This window comes from Drosophila navojoa, chromosome 3 (assembly GCF_054131105.1).
Source record: "Drosophila navojoa isolate 15081-1374.11 chromosome 3, UAZ_NAV_1.0, whole genome shotgun sequence".
Classification (NCBI taxonomy): domain Eukaryota; kingdom Metazoa; phylum Arthropoda; class Insecta; order Diptera; family Drosophilidae; genus Drosophila; species Drosophila navojoa.
This window is the reverse complement of record NC_142891.1, coordinates 28,354,947-28,370,210: the sequence shown is the minus strand read 5'-3', so window position 1 is coordinate 28,370,210 and position 15,264 is coordinate 28,354,947. Positions and strand designations below refer to the sequence as shown.

Here is a 15,264-nt window from a genome sequence, read left to right as displayed (position 1 = left end):
AAAGTGACACGAGAGCCAACACGACGGGCCCCACGTCCGCGCGCTATTGTGAGAAAAAGCGAACTGAGCACTAAAATCCGTTTACAGTCCGTTTGAGACTCTTCAGCATTGGCAACATGTTCCAACAAATTAACCAACAACAAATTCTGCAACATTCGCTCTTCGTACCGAATACAAAACTCTTAAAGCAGCCCTCTTACAACTCCCTGCAATGCTTGCACATATGTATGTATGTATGGATGTATGCATGTATGTAGATAATTGCACAATGGATATAACACTAACTTGATCATACAATGGAAATAAAACTGAACACAAACGAATAAAATAAGTAGTCGGTACACACTGTAATTGATTATATTATTGCGTTGTATTGCACATAAGCTAATTGTAATTGAATTAGAAGAAAGTTACGTATTAATTACTTTATTTGTTAATATAAGACGCGAATCACTTCTATATTGTAAAGAAAGCGCGCGCAAACCCACAGCCCCTTTCGGTAGCTGTGTCTGTACTAAGCGTGGGTGCATGCATCTGCTGACTTTAACAGAAGCAGCTTAACGAACAGTTTCGTTAAGACAACATTTCGTTAAGTGAATAACAGAATGTTATTGAATTTGCCGCCAAATTTCAAAGTGGTTATTATATTTATGTTTAATTTGTGATAATTTGCCATTTAATGTACACGAGCATAAATCAGTAGGGAAAAATCGACATAATCATTTCATTCTAATTATTAGCTAATTAAGTCAAAATATATATATATGTATACAAATATAGCTAATTAGGATAAGACAAAAAGGCGAATAAACATAAAGCACTTGTTAACAATTGCTTAGGGTTACATGAATGCATAAATATATAATTTCAATGTATTAAATATATATTTATATACAAAGGACGATGCGGTCCATGTTAACAGTTTTTCATATATATATATATATATATATATATGAGCTATTTACTAGAATTAATCGTAATCGTAAATTCAAATACAAGCTCCAAGTAGTTGTATAGATAAATACGTATATTATAATGATATAATATCTGGGTATTTATTTATGTATATGTAATCGGTGATTTTGCCCTCGCTTAGCTTGGCCACATTTTTCTATTTTTTACCATTACCATTACCATTACTTGTTTATACTTTTCTCTAGTTTGATCGCACAACAAGATGAAACTGTTTATTTTGCCACGGAGGTATCAATTTTAAATAGATATACATTCATGCATATATATAGATAAATAATTTTTTCTGAATGATTATATTTTAATGGATCGGTTTGAATTACATTTTTACATTTTGTTTTTTTTTTTTTTCTATAAGATGTAGGCCTATCTAGCTTTACTAAGCCTCGCTTGATCAGATTCAAAGCTTGAAGAATTTAATTAATTTAAATATTTTAATATGTAGAACTATTCGTTCAACTCAAATATCTTAACTATAGTATAGACAAAAGTAAACTAAACGTTCTCAGAGATATGCATAAAAGTGTAGTTTTGTGAATTGATATCAAACGCTTTTGCAGCAGTAATAAATTAAATTGTTCTGCATTTAACATATGTACAAAAATTAATGAAAGTCTGCATAAATCGCATATCATATATTCAGATAGCCAGATAGGCAGACCGATATTATTATTTTACATGTAATAGCTCTTAGATACTGTGACTGTCATATGCAAAGGAAAAAGGATATACAGTGTATATCAGTGGTTGAATCTGAATCTATATTCAGCATATTCATCGAACTCCGTGGCAATCGAGAGAACTTTGCTGTTTCATCATATGTTCTAATCATAGTTTAAGTGAGTAAATAATCCAACGTATTGTGCAGAAAAGGTACTTTGAAGGGATTCGATTTGGTCATATATAGTAGTATATACTTGTGTATGTATATTTCTATATGGGCTGGCCTTTACGTTGACAAACGCATCTGGGCCATAGCCAAGGTATTACGTTCCATTACCGCCCGCATTCGCTCCTTCAGATATTCACAGATGGAGCCATAGTTCTCATGATGCGCCAACTCCATGGCCGTTAATCCGTCCTGATTTTTGAGCAGGACATCGCTTCCGGCTGCCACGAGTTGCTTGCAGACGGTCATGTGACCAAACATCGCAGCCGCATGCAGAGCAGATTCCCCATTGGGCAATAAGCCCAGATTCGGGCGATACTTGAGCAGCACTGTGATCACCGAGGCGTGTCCCTTATGGGCGGCCTTAAACAGAGGCGTGGCACCGTCACAGCGCACTGTGTCGATATTCGCTCCGTTCTGCAGCAGCACCTTGCATATGTGATCGTGCCCCATTTGGGCCGCTATCCACAGTGGGGTGGCTCCATCGATGCGCTTGATGTCCGTCGAGGCGTGGGCCAGGATCAGCAGCGACAACACTGTTCGATGCCCATTCTGCGCAGCAATAAACGCGGGCGTAGCACGATCCTGAATAGAAGGGAAAACAAACAATTTATTAAAATTTACGCGCTGCGAGCCCAGTTGAAACAGTCGCACCTTCATGCTGGCATTCACATCCGCGCCACAGTCCAACAGCTCTCTGATGATCTTCACATGTCCGCCTTGGGCAGCTACAAACAGGGGCGTGCCTCCGTCCAGCGAGGGCGTATCAACCTTTGCGCGCGCTTTCAGCAAAATGCGCACCACGTCCAAGTGCCCGCCCTGGGCGGCAAAGAAGAGAGCGGTGGTGCCAGTGGAGCGGCGCGCGTTGAGATCAGCTCCCTGCTCGAGGAGCTCGAGAACGCAGTGGATATGACCGCCAGCTGCGGCTAGAATAAGAGGCGTGGTACCGTCCTATAAATAGACCAGAGAAAATATGCTTAAATGGCTTTAGAAATCAGTTAATTTTTGTTTTGTAATCTACGTAATAGGTTGCTATGCCTAAGCTTCAATCTACCTATTATAATTAATTAATCTATAATATATTGTTTTAGGGTACAAATTAAAGTCATACGAATTTACACAAATATTTGTAAAATAATTTTTGTGTAACTAAAAACCTCTAGTCGAGACTGCTCGACTACGAAATCCCCTGAACCCTTCGAAGATATTTCACAAAAGCTCTGCTTACACAAGAAACACACACACTAACACACAGAAAAACTATGATCATGAAACTTTCAAGTCGTTATTATAATATTAAAGGGCGAGTATATGCCAAAGCACAAGTCTCTAGTACTTTAAATACTGGTGGTGAGGGGGTGGATATAGGGGTGGGGGGTAAAGTACAACAAAAATCGAAATTATATAAAATACATATAAGTCTACATCTACAATTTGGAAGCTCTAACTTAAAGGTGTAGAAGACATAATTAAATAACTAGCTTTCGATAATCGATCATAAAAAATCGGGAGCAGCTATCGATTTTTAGAGAACAACTCTATATATGCGCGTGATATAACCGGACCTGAGGTCGACGCGATCATACATACGGACGGACAGACAGACGGAGAGGGCTAAATCGACTCAACTCGTCGCCCTGAGAATATATATATACTTTGTGGAGTCTGCCACGCCTCTTTCTGTCTGTTACATACTTTTAGCAAAACCATTATACCGTGATCCCGTATTTTCAATGGGCTCACGATATAATTAGCCAAAATAGGAAAGGATACGCTAAGGAAATGTGACACAAAATTATATTATGTGACCTGTTCACGATTGGGAGCTAATCTACTAAAGCATGAAATCGTTTGCAAAATACATATTACAACATTTTCAGCTAACGAACAAAAAAAATATATACATGTACACATACATATATATATTTAAACACTTATGTTCACTTCAAAGACAAATTAACACGTTGCTTACAAATGCACGCACCAATTGGCAAAGAAAACAAATGCAGAAAAAATTGAAATTAAATAAAAATAAAATTTCACTTGAAGCGCACTTTGCTGAATGAGCGGCAGGCAAATTCCAAAGCATAGTCGGCCAAGCCTGGTCAGTTGGCCTCAAACAACGCACAAGGGCAATCACGCCCCAACACCCCGTTACGTGACTGTGCTACCCCAAAGGGGCAGCTGCAATTGCAACCTACAGCTCGGACAGAGATTTGTGATTTTCGCTCCGATTTCGCTCAGCTGCACGCATGCAAATCGCCACGAAATGAAACGAAAAGCAACGAAATCGAGGCGTACATATATAGACTGATAGCTACCCTACAAGAATCTGGATGTAGCTCTATTTATAAAATATCAGCAGAGAACAATGTACAATGTACTACTACTACTAACGAAAAATCCTGCTACAATTGCCTGAAAATATATATACAGAGAATAGCAAAGTTTATGGGAATATTTCACATTAGTGAATAAAACAAGATATATTTTTTCGGTTTCTCCTAGATTGTAAATCTATTCTAATCTGAACAGGTCTATTTCTTCTCGGTGCATATAAGTACTGTGAAAAACTCTACACATATTAGATATTTATTTAAATATTAGAAAACCTAATAAAAATCCTTACATCTAACCAAATGCTTAAATTTGATATAGGTAAATTTATATTCATTCAAAGTAAACCAAAAGATATTGTCTTTTCGCTGTATAAACATTACAAAAATAACTGTTCCTCTTGACTATCATAGCACAATAGACGTGCATTTCAACTGAATAGAGGGTATAAAAAAACCAAACGATATAATTTGAATTTCGCTTTGGCTAGTGAAATCTATTCGCAATTGCAGTTAAATTCATTGGACGCTCAATTAAATAATTCAACCAGCTGGCAATGAATTTATCTCATGCATTTAAGCAGTTAAGTTAATGATATATCAATTATATAATTTAAAAACTGTTCATTAAATTAACAAGATTTTCTGTTTCACTAACTTTCAGGTGATTGGGAGCATAATATTTTTGCTTGCATTGCAAATTTCTAAACAAAAGACTCTCGATCATCGCTGTTCCCCTTACTCCTATTATATCTATCGACAAACGTCAACATGTCTCTAATAAACAGATATTCCAGATTATCTTCCACTAGTATACATGACAATTTCACATTCCTTCTATATATGCCAACTCTAGGAGCCAGATCGTCGCATTCGGCTCAGCCAAGCGGATATTTGGAATACTCTAGATTAGCTTCTATGGCCAAGTCTTAGACACATTCATCTTCATTTCCTGCTGTACCTCGTTTATCTTAGTTCTCATTACTCACCTCATCTTTGCAGTCGACATGCACTTTGCCAGTATCGAGCACACGGCGCATCTCGACAACGTCGCCTCGCAACGCCGCTAGATGCAGCATCACATCTGAGGGTGTTTCCTTCTGTAAGATAAGTTCCGAATCGAAAGAGAGATAAACATAAACAAACTGATTAACAACTTTAACTTGGGCAGCTGTCAAAAAGAAGGCACTCGTTGACTAATGATGCCGCCGCTCGATTCGGAGTTCACCCACACAGCAGCTCCCAAGTAACATTTATTTAGGAAATTAGTTTCCCCACACAGCTAATTAAAGTAATTAGTGGCCAGAGGGGCTCAGCAAGACGAATAACAGCAAAACGAGCTGGGAAACTTCGACCAGCGGATGTTGATGCATTTTTACAATGCTTTGCGGACGCTTTGACAACCAGACAATATATGTTAACCCTTAGATGGATGTACTGCATTAGTTGTATTATCTGAGCCTTGCTTTAGAAGTAGATGAAGTAGACGACTACAAATGTTAACTGTCGATTGAGATATTTTGTGGTGATGAAATATTAAACCATAAAAACATAATTTACATCCAAATCACAATTCACAATGTTAACATTAATGGGCAACGTTTTCATATTTTACTTCAAAAATCTCAAAAATATATATATTTAATTTTCGACTACCGAATTTTGCTTTATATCAGGTGTATAAATTAGGTATACCATTTGTAAATATAACAATATATATTTTATTTTTATTTTTAATAGTTTTTTTTATATATATTGTATAGCCTTTTTATTGGTCTCCTCAACAAATCAATCAATTATATAAACTGTTATATAAATTTGAAAGAAAACGTTTGTTACGTTTTTATTTAATATACAAAAAGAAGTAAGAACGTTGCAGTAGCAATTTAGTAGCTATGTTCTGAGTTTCTAACTCTAGCTCTAGTACTGTGGAAAATTCACGCTTTGCCACGCCCCTACTGGGCGTAGTCATCTCATTTTTGGCCAGTTTTTAGAACGAGCTAACTTACACTCAAAAATGACATATAAATTGGTCATTAATCTTTATAGAATCATAACGTTAGCTTACGTGCACAATTCAACCTTCTAGCTGTAAAACTCGAGGTTATCTTGGGTGGTCGACGCGGATCTACATTCGAAATTTCAGCTTTATTTTTAGCATCTTGAAATGACAACTTAAATTCTGCAAAATTGACATGACACATTTCAGTTCAAAGCACAAATCAGTCAACCTTTGAGTATTATTTATTTAGAGAGCTCTTTGCGACTAGCACACCTAAGGGTTAAGACTCACTCGACAGCGCTAATGTCGGGGTTTAGCTGATGTGCTGTTCGCAAATGTGTGTGAAGAGAGGAAATAAGCGTACAATAAATATTTGAACTATTTAAATAGACACTGAGACTTAGACTGTCCACTCGTGAGTAAATGAAGCGCATTAGGCGAGGGGCAGCGAGGCACCTGTTGAGCGCAGACAACAAAGGCAATACAGACGGACGGCCAAGTGGCACATGACATCACTCAAGCTGCCACAGAGTGTGGCAACAATGCAAATGCTGGCATAATAATGATGACGGCGCGCTGATGATAATGATGATGCTTGCAATATTTATAGACAGGCCAAAATGTCAGCAGGTGAGAGAAGCACTTGTTAGTCTTCAGACAAGCACTAGACACGTCTTGCAACACGATTGTGCCACAGACCTGACTGTATATGTGTGTGAGTGTGACAAGTGGCTGTGACTGGGCCGTTGACTTGATATTTCTGCAATTACAGTCAAGTATAATATATTCACTCGCTTTATCAGCTTGACTAATGCCATTTTATTGGGCTTAAATTAAAGCAGAGCGAAGTCTAAGAACTGAAAGCCAGACAAATAAGTGAGTACATTGCACTGCTGTCGGATGTGATAGATGAAAAGAAATGCTCTTTGCATAGCATAATCTCTTCAGAGATGTGGAGCTATAACTAAGCAACTTAAAGCAACCAATTTATTGGAATCTATTGGCACAAAATAAACTTGAGGTCTAGGAGAATAATTCTATTGGGCATGGAAGAGGCAAATGCTTTATAAGAGACAAGAAATAATGACTACTTGTGGCTTATTGTATCGCCTTATCAGCTTGGCTAATGACAGAAGGTAAAGTATATATGCTAATAATAATAATCTACAATCGAGTAAGCAAGTAACTGTAAGTAAGTTATAGCAGACTGTGTGATGCTCTATGAGCCATTAAAGCTGATGAGAAATATAGTGAAAAACTATTCTTGAATATCCCAAAGATAGTTAATTATTGCTGATACTCGAATTTATTTATACATTTATATAGGATTATGTATCCCACCTCTCCCTACCACCAGTGTTTTAGTAGCGAAGTAATGAGCTCTATAGGTATTAATTATATATTTTATTGATGCATGGCGATGGTCTATTAGCTTGTTTCCTTCGTTTGTGGTTGGGCAACAATCTAGTAGATAAACAACGAGTACTAGATGAACCACATACCCTTGCCAGACGATAAGCGTAATCTTGAATAAAGCTATTTATAAGTTTTGGAGACTGAAAAGTCGACCTTTTTGAGGAAACTTCTGTAGATAATAATATAATAATATTCAAATTAGATTTTTTCGATAAGCTCTTATCCTTTCATAGGACAGATCTTCACGCCGTTTTTAAAGTGTTTCCTTCATGGTATATTTGGCTTTTTTCGTAAATAATATCAATAATTTTCTACAATTATTAATAATATTACGCGCTCAACAGACTTTTTGTTAATGTAGAATCGTTACATTTTGAAGAATTTACATGTTAGACCTTCAATTATTTTTAAAGAGTATTTTTTCATTATTTTCTGGAACCATAATAATAGACATTTTAGTTTGAATATATGTTTTACTAATTATAGGTGTATTCTATACATTCAAATGGCCTTGACTAAATAGCTGAAGGGCTGAAAACAAAATGAAGTGCATTAGACTATTGTTTAGTGAATTAATCAATTAATTAGGTCAGTATACTACTTATCCACCTACCATTCATCAATTGTCTAATCGATGAACTGATATGTTCTAATAATCTCTTATATTAAATTTTCATATTTATATATATTTTATATTTACGTTCCTTATAGCTTATGCCCCATAGACTAGCCGCCGAATGACTGCACACTTACCGGCTAGCAACTTTTTATAGGTCAAACTCACCTTTAGTGACATGTTTTGATTGCAGTCTCCTCTCACTGGTTTTATTTAACTCTTCCTCTCTGGCTGCGGCTCTCTCTCTTTCTCTCTCTTTGTCAGTTGCAGTTGCACCTGCTTACAAGCCCGTTACCATTGACCGATTTACAAAGTGTAACGCAGTCGCTCCAGCTACAGCACCAGCTCAAACTTCAACTCCAACTCCAGCTGCAGGTCGAGCACCAGAAAACAGCACCAACAACTTCTAGTTAACAGTAATAGCGCAGCAACAACAACAGCAACAATAGTAACAGTAACTGGCACCAATCAAATCACAACAATAGCAGCAACAACAACAACACCAGAGACCATCATCGACGAACCGCCCGACAGACCCGTCGACCCGTCAGTTCCAAAGTTTGCCAAGTTCAAGCGCTGCAAAAGAGGAAGAAAAGAAATAGAATTGAAGAAAAATAAATAAGAAAATTGGAAAAGCCAAGCTAGCCAAATGAGGAGCACATCAAAATAAAGCAGCACAGTTAGCTGGGCTCCTATGCAGAAGATGGAGATGCAGTGGAACGTGAGGACTATCTGGCAAACGACAGGTTTTCCAACCAGCAAGTCTCTCCAAAACACAAAAGGGAATAGGCAAGAAAAGAACGAAATTGGCATGCAATTGCAAACAAGTGGTCGCCCAAAGGATCTAATTATAGTAGGTCCTTAAATAATTATTGAGCAGCGAGAGTGAACAGAATAGACAGTTGATTCTTGGGAATTAAGTGTCATGGAACTGCAATCAAATTAGAGCGAAGACTATAATAACAGAGCAGACCCACTGTATGAGTATATTGTAAGAAGCATTTTAAAGAAGACCTGGTGTCTAAAGAAATCAGTTAGCCCCATTTGCTCTATGTAATCAAATGTCCTGAATAGACCAGCTGATAAGCAATCTTGCACCGCTCAGTATTACTAATTAATAAAGTGACTAACTGATTGTAGGCAGCTTAAAATTTTATCGCTCCGCTCTGAGCTCACTAGAATTTAGCATTCGTATTGCAAGGAATTCGCTTAAATCAAATATTTGGGATTCAGATAAAAGTTTGCACAACTATTTTAGTACATTCAAGTGGATAAATGCACAATTTTGAATTGTTAAACTCTTTTTGACAAATATAATACAATTAGCATAGACTTAAAAGAAAGTGGAGCTGTTAGAAAGGAGCTAGAGTATGCTGTTATTTCTCAACTCGTAACTCTTAAAATTAATAAAATATGCCATAATCTAGTGCAGCAATCTAATCCTACAAATTAAATTATTTTATATTTTTAAGAAATACAAAGTCCTCGTGCTCGAATCGAATCTGACTAGCTGCTGTTAGATACATTCCAGAATTTCTCATTACATATTTGGAGATGTCGATTTGAGTGTGCGAAATTTCAGCTGACTTAGGCCTTGGCATGCCATGGACGACAAAATGATGGATATGCCGACCCACAGACAGGCATGACTACGAACATCTGAGCTGGCCTATAAATGTTATCTATAGGTTTATTTTAGCAAAAAAATAATACCTTGAACTCTCATTTTCAATCTATATAAACAAAATTTGAAAGCACTAAAGAAATGATTTACTCTACTGCAGTAGTTGCATTTCTTTGCCCACTGAGAACATCTTCATTGGCATTGCAATCGTCTATACTAAATGCATTGACGTCAATTTCTTAGTTACTTCAGCTTAGTTAAATGCACTGCAATTATCTTTAATTTCATTTATTGCCCTGCAATTTTCTAAGACTTTGCATGTTGCGGCTAATTTATGTTGCAATTATTTTATTTAATTTTACAATTTTCCTATCGACAACTGACAGGTGGGCCTGGCCGGGCCCGGGCCTAAACAGAGCAGGGGCAATGGACCTGTCTGCCAGCACATTTACTTTGTTTCGTGGTTTGTTTGCTTCTCAGGCAGACCACATTTTGGTTTTGTTTTCATCTCTCTTTTGATGTTACTTTTTCTAGCTACAAGCATCATCATCAGTGACTCGTTGCCTTTCAACTTTTGACCTAGAAAGTGCTTTACTTAAAGTTTTCTACATGAACTCTTAGACGTCATCAACAACATGCGGCGCAGCAGGCACGCATTTTGGTGCTGACATCACGGTTTTTTAAGATGTACAGTGAAGCTTCGCTATCACGGGCAAATTCTGATTAATTTATTGAACACATTTTGAAATTAAAATTATTCAAGTTAATAAAAATCAAACACAGATTAGATATTTCGAAATGAACAAAAGAGGTAACGGTATAGAGCAGCAGGTGTATGCGTGTATGCGTAGCAGGTGTATGCGTTAACGAGGCCGTACTGTTCTTCTATTTTATTTCTTCATACGCGGGAATATCAGATTCTAACTGCAAATGTGGGCTCAGTTTAATTACTTTTTACTTTACGCGTTCTGAGTTTTTCTTTTGATATTAGTCTCTTTTGGAGGCATAGTTTTTTGTCTTTGCTTATATTCATATGCTCCCGAAGAGAAAATAAGGTATTTGGTTATATCCCTTTCTATTTGTGTAAGCACAGGCTACGTATTTTGCACATCTTAAATTGGAATATATAGTCGCGCGTTCTCTTTGTAATCAGAGCATCATTTACTATAATATTAATCACTGATTCTGCTGAGCTAATCATTTCAACTTCAAACTATGACAAATAAAATATTTATTGAAATTTAAAAAATTTTAATGCTAAATTGTAGATTGAAAAATAACTTTTCCGATGAGATATATATCATTATCGTATATTTAACATAACACTGTATTTATAAAAAGCTATTCATAAAGTTCCGGCTTTTTGGGACTTGGCTGATATCATTTTAGTTGACTATTTGTTGTCATATTTACAGAACAAATTCCTAATACAATTTCGTAGTTATCCTAGTATCACTAGATCTAACGAAGTAATTTCGTTCGTTAATCTATTTTCGGGCTATAATAAATTGTTTTTCTTGGTTTATCTACACCGCGATAAGTACTTGATATAATACATGATTTCCGCTGACAGCTCTTAACAAGCTGTTGATTCGATAGCTATGCCAACAATTACTATGGTTTTGTTTACCCAAATTCATAACGCCGTCGGTGTGGTCAGCAAAAATAACATTGTACTCTCTAATTATAAGCCAACTCACAGCCACGCATACATCTGATTATTTTCTAACAAAAAACTATTGCATTTTATGCATATTCATTTGAAGCTAATTAAGTGTGTTTACCTACAATTAGTTTCACTTTCATTTTCCTGCACGACAATTTTGTATTATATTTTTCTCAATGATGTTTTCTTTTTATATATAATTTATAAATAGCATCACACGTTAGCTAAATGATCTCATTTTTAGCGCATAAAGTTACATTTAAATTTACATATTTCACGTTTACTACAATATGCAAAAAATCTCACACACATTCGCGCTAAAGGTCAAGAGGCTGTCCGCCGGCGCCTTATGAACTGTCTTCCAGATATTTTCGACTGCAACGTGCCGCAGAGCACCTACTACACACATATGTATGTATGTCTGTGGATGTACATACATATGTATGTCAACCACGCCGCACAAGCTTTGGTAGAGCAAGCCGCGTGAACCAACCGAACGAACCGAAAGTTGAAAGCCAACTGAGCGGGCATGGCAAATAGTTGTACTGTAGAACCAGCTTCGCTCTGATAAAAATAATCTTAAATTATTAAAGCTTTTTTGTGCCAAGTAACTTGCGGGACTTAGTTACTATCTAACTAATAAAAAAAAAACAGTCAATTTAACGGTTAAAATTGCCAGCTTAAGGATATTGCAACCAAACTGTTGTTAATTTGAATTTGATTGTATGATAATACTAGTCGTTGATGCGTAAGTTCATTATTTTATTATAGACAGTATTTGTCCTAATTATGCAACTGCAGAAACAACAACAATAGTAATGGTAATTAACTAAACAAACAGATCTCACACTCATTTGGTTATGTTACGCATTTGCAAGTTCTCATCAATCGTAGTTTAATGTTAACCGAAAAAAACGGTTAAATTTTCCAGTTTTGAATCATCCTACTAAAGGCTTTCAAATATAAATCTTTATAATAGTATTTTAAGTATTGTCTATAACTAGGACGGATTTAAGGGTCATTAAATTTTATTCAGCCACTTGAAAAAGCGAATAAACTATTAAAAGTTACTTTCGCACACGGCGAAACATGAACTCAAGCATATATAGAAGTTTGCCAGACGCGTTGATTCGCAATAATAACAAACTCATGCACTCAGACACCCATAAAAACTCACCCACGCACATATGTACATACGTTTAAAAATACACAGAAAGTAGCGAAAAAGTCCTGCGGAAGCCTCATTGAGGGGAAAATCAGCGCTGACACTGGATCAAGGACGCCGACGCCACAGCCTCTGTCTAAAATCAATACTTACATTTAAAGTAACCAGTGGGCGCGTTCACTTGTATCCAATTTATAATTAACACAAACACTTTGCGACTAATTTAATTATTCTACTCTATCGATACAACACTATAGTTGAATAGCTACCGATTTAGCAATGGGCGCTGAGGCCGTGAAAGCTCCGGCGCCAAATTTGATGCAACACAGCACTTCTCTTTCACATTGCCAAACGACTAATAAATATTTATGAAAGGCTTTTGAGAAATCGATACATTCGATAAGGAACATCGATAGCCTCCACAGCACCCAATTTTTTTGAATGGAAATTTATATTATTTATAAAGAAACTACTTTAAACCCTTGAATTTCTGTAGCTTAAACACTGGTCAGTGGCTTAAATTAATACCACTAACCAATGTTAATACCGAAGTGGTTTAAGTATGCAACCAAAATAAATAGCTTAAATACGTAAATACATGACCATATATACGGTTACTGATATATATTCAAACGGAAAAAATTAAACAGTTGTTTTTCTTTTCGCAAAATAAAAAAAAAGGTTAAAATTAAATAAAACTCCATAAAGAATATTTATGCTGAATTTTGTATCGATAGTTTTGCAACCCTGTAGCGCAGCCAACTTCACTCTTTCTCTTTTCAGCCTCCATTGACGAGTGTTGGGTCGCTAATTTGTAAAATATTACAAAATGTACGTCAAATATAGTTTACACAAATGAAAGCACTTTTTAAAATACTAATAATATGTTTTACTTTTGGTTGCAGCACAATGGAGAACGACGCCGGTGAGAATGTTGATTTGTACGTGCCCCGCAAGTGGTGAGTATTGAACACGTGTTTCCACGACCAACAGCAAATCAATTGCAGCCGGATTTTTGGCAATTAGATAATTTTTGGTGTTGTTGCAGCTCGGCATCAAACAGAATCATTCATGCTAAGGATCACGCCTCTGTGCAACTGAGCATTGTTTGTGTGGATCCTGAAACCGGTCGCCAAACCGACGGAACCAAAACTTATGCTATTTGCGGAGAAATCCGTCGCATGGGCGAGTCCGACGATTGCATTGTGCGTCTGGCCAAGAAGGATGGTCTCATTACCAAGTAAGTTGTTGCTGTTTAATACGTCCGTTTAGCCAATTCGATAACTTGTTTCTTTTTACTTGCAGGAACTTCTAAATAAATTGTATGCGAGATGAATTGGTAATAAAAAGTGAGAATTCCCTTTGTATTTAACGTACGATTCGCCTAATTGTGTTTTGTTTTGAGCGGGATTAATACTGGCGTGTGTGCTTGTTTAAATAGTTTGAAATTGTGCTTCACATTTAAGAATCACAATAAACAACGAATGGATTTTAAGTGAAATTGATTCATGATGTAGTTTTTGTTAGTGAATTGTTACTATTGAGGCTAGTGCAATGGAGGAGCTTCGCCCATTATTTACACTGAATCAGTATACTATGATTATACAATTAGCTTGACAAAGATCGATATCACCTCCCGATTTAGTTGTGGGATAAAATCTCGTTTTAGAATCTTGGAAATCAATTTCGATTACATATTACATACGTTAAGTGAGGGGGTATTCGAACCTCAATATAGTTATCTACATCAATTACTAGTTTAATTTTGGGCCAACAGAAATTTGGTATACAGAACATAAGCAACGCCTTTTTTATATATTTATATTTGGCGCTTAAGTAAAACGATAACAAGCATGGTTTATCGGTATATATACGTAGCGTTGCCACTTGCTCAAAATATCCCACATTTTCAGTGTTGGTAATATGCACAAGAAATCGACAGCGCACGTGTTTCTATAAAGTTTCATTCTTAACTCTGCCCCTCAGTGAAGCACACAAGCCGAGAGGTTGCATTTAAATTTTTACAAATATAAAGAAAAAAACTTAAAAAATGGTATGTTTGTGAATATAAATATTATTAATAAGACATGTTTCACTAATGCAAACATAAATTATATACAGACCGAAGAGGTAAACCCGAAAGCATTCCCCTTGGCCGATGCCCAGTTGACGGCCAAGATTATGAATTTGCTGCAACAGGCGCTCAACTATAATCAGTTGAGGAAGGGTGCTAACGAGGCCACCAAAACACTGAATCGTGGTCTGGCTGATATTGTGGTGCTGGCAGGGGATACAGAGCCAATTGAGATTTTGTTGCATCTGCCGCTGCTCTGTGAGGACAAGAATGTGCCGTATGTGTTTGTGCGCTCCAAGCAGGCATTGGGCCGTGCCTGCGGTGTTTCCCGTCCTATTGTGGCCTGCTCTGTAACCACCAACGAGGGCAGTCAGCTGAAATCGCAGATTACATCCATACAGCAAGAAATCGAAAGGCTGTTAGTTTAAGTTAAAAGATGATTCTTGAAATGCGTACAAATATATAAACTGTATCAATAATAAAGAAAACATATTTTTAAAAACA

General features: G+C 36.5%; 3 protein-coding genes and 1 long non-coding RNA gene across 6 annotated transcripts in view; 3 read left to right on the top strand and 1 right to left on the bottom strand.

Annotated features, from left to right (window-relative positions):
• The window catches only part of LOC149091958 (uncharacterized), a 150,378-nt gene extending 147,068 nt beyond the window's left edge, over nt 1-3,310 (top strand). The window contains exon 2 of the long non-coding RNA XR_016196452.1: nt 3,217-3,310. This is a non-coding gene — a long non-coding RNA (uncharacterized LOC149091958). The remainder of the gene's footprint in view (nt 1-3,216) is intronic.
• On the bottom strand, nt 1,131-13,064 carry LOC115564194 (uncharacterized). Of its 2 annotated transcripts, none has more exons than XM_089257691.1 (5): nt 12,840-13,064; nt 8,400-8,807; nt 5,187-5,297; nt 2,516-2,812; nt 1,131-2,446 (listed from the first exon to the last, which is right to left on the bottom strand). In XM_089257691.1, exons 2-5 carry the CDS (start codon nt 8,409-8,411, stop codon nt 1,922-1,924), a joined length of 945 nt encoding a protein of 314 aa, XP_089113817.1. In that variant the 5' UTR covers nt 8,412-8,807; nt 12,840-13,064; the 3' UTR covers nt 1,131-1,921. The 2 variants fall into 2 exon arrangements, with proteins under 2 accessions (XP_089113817.1, XP_089113818.1); XM_089257692.1 differs by lacking the exon at nt 12,840-13,064 and adding an exon at nt 11,908-12,036.
• Nucleotides 13,065-13,380: 316 nt separating this feature from the next.
• Nucleotides 13,381-14,062, top strand: RpS21 (ribosomal protein S21). Of its 2 annotated transcripts, XM_030388230.2 has the most exons (4): nt 13,381-13,517; nt 13,592-13,645; nt 13,735-13,926; nt 13,992-14,062. In XM_030388230.2, exons 2-4 carry the CDS (start codon nt 13,596-13,598, stop codon nt 13,999-14,001), a joined length of 252 nt encoding a protein of 83 aa, XP_030244090.1. In that variant the 5' UTR covers nt 13,381-13,517; nt 13,592-13,595; the 3' UTR covers nt 14,002-14,062. The 2 variants fall into 2 exon arrangements, with proteins under 2 accessions (XP_030244090.1, XP_089113832.1); XM_089257706.1 differs by lacking the exon at nt 13,992-14,062 and having other exon boundaries at nt 13,735-13,930.
• Nucleotides 14,063-14,599: 537 nt separating this feature from the next.
• hoip (NHP2-like protein 1 hoip) lies at nt 14,600-15,262 on the top strand. Its single transcript, XM_018099124.3, has 2 exons — nt 14,600-14,739; nt 14,808-15,262. Exons 1-2 carry the CDS (start codon nt 14,737-14,739, stop codon nt 15,186-15,188), a joined length of 384 nt encoding a protein of 127 aa, XP_017954613.1. The 5' UTR covers nt 14,600-14,736; the 3' UTR covers nt 15,189-15,262.
• The last annotated feature ends 2 nt before the right edge of the window (nt 15,263-15,264 follow it).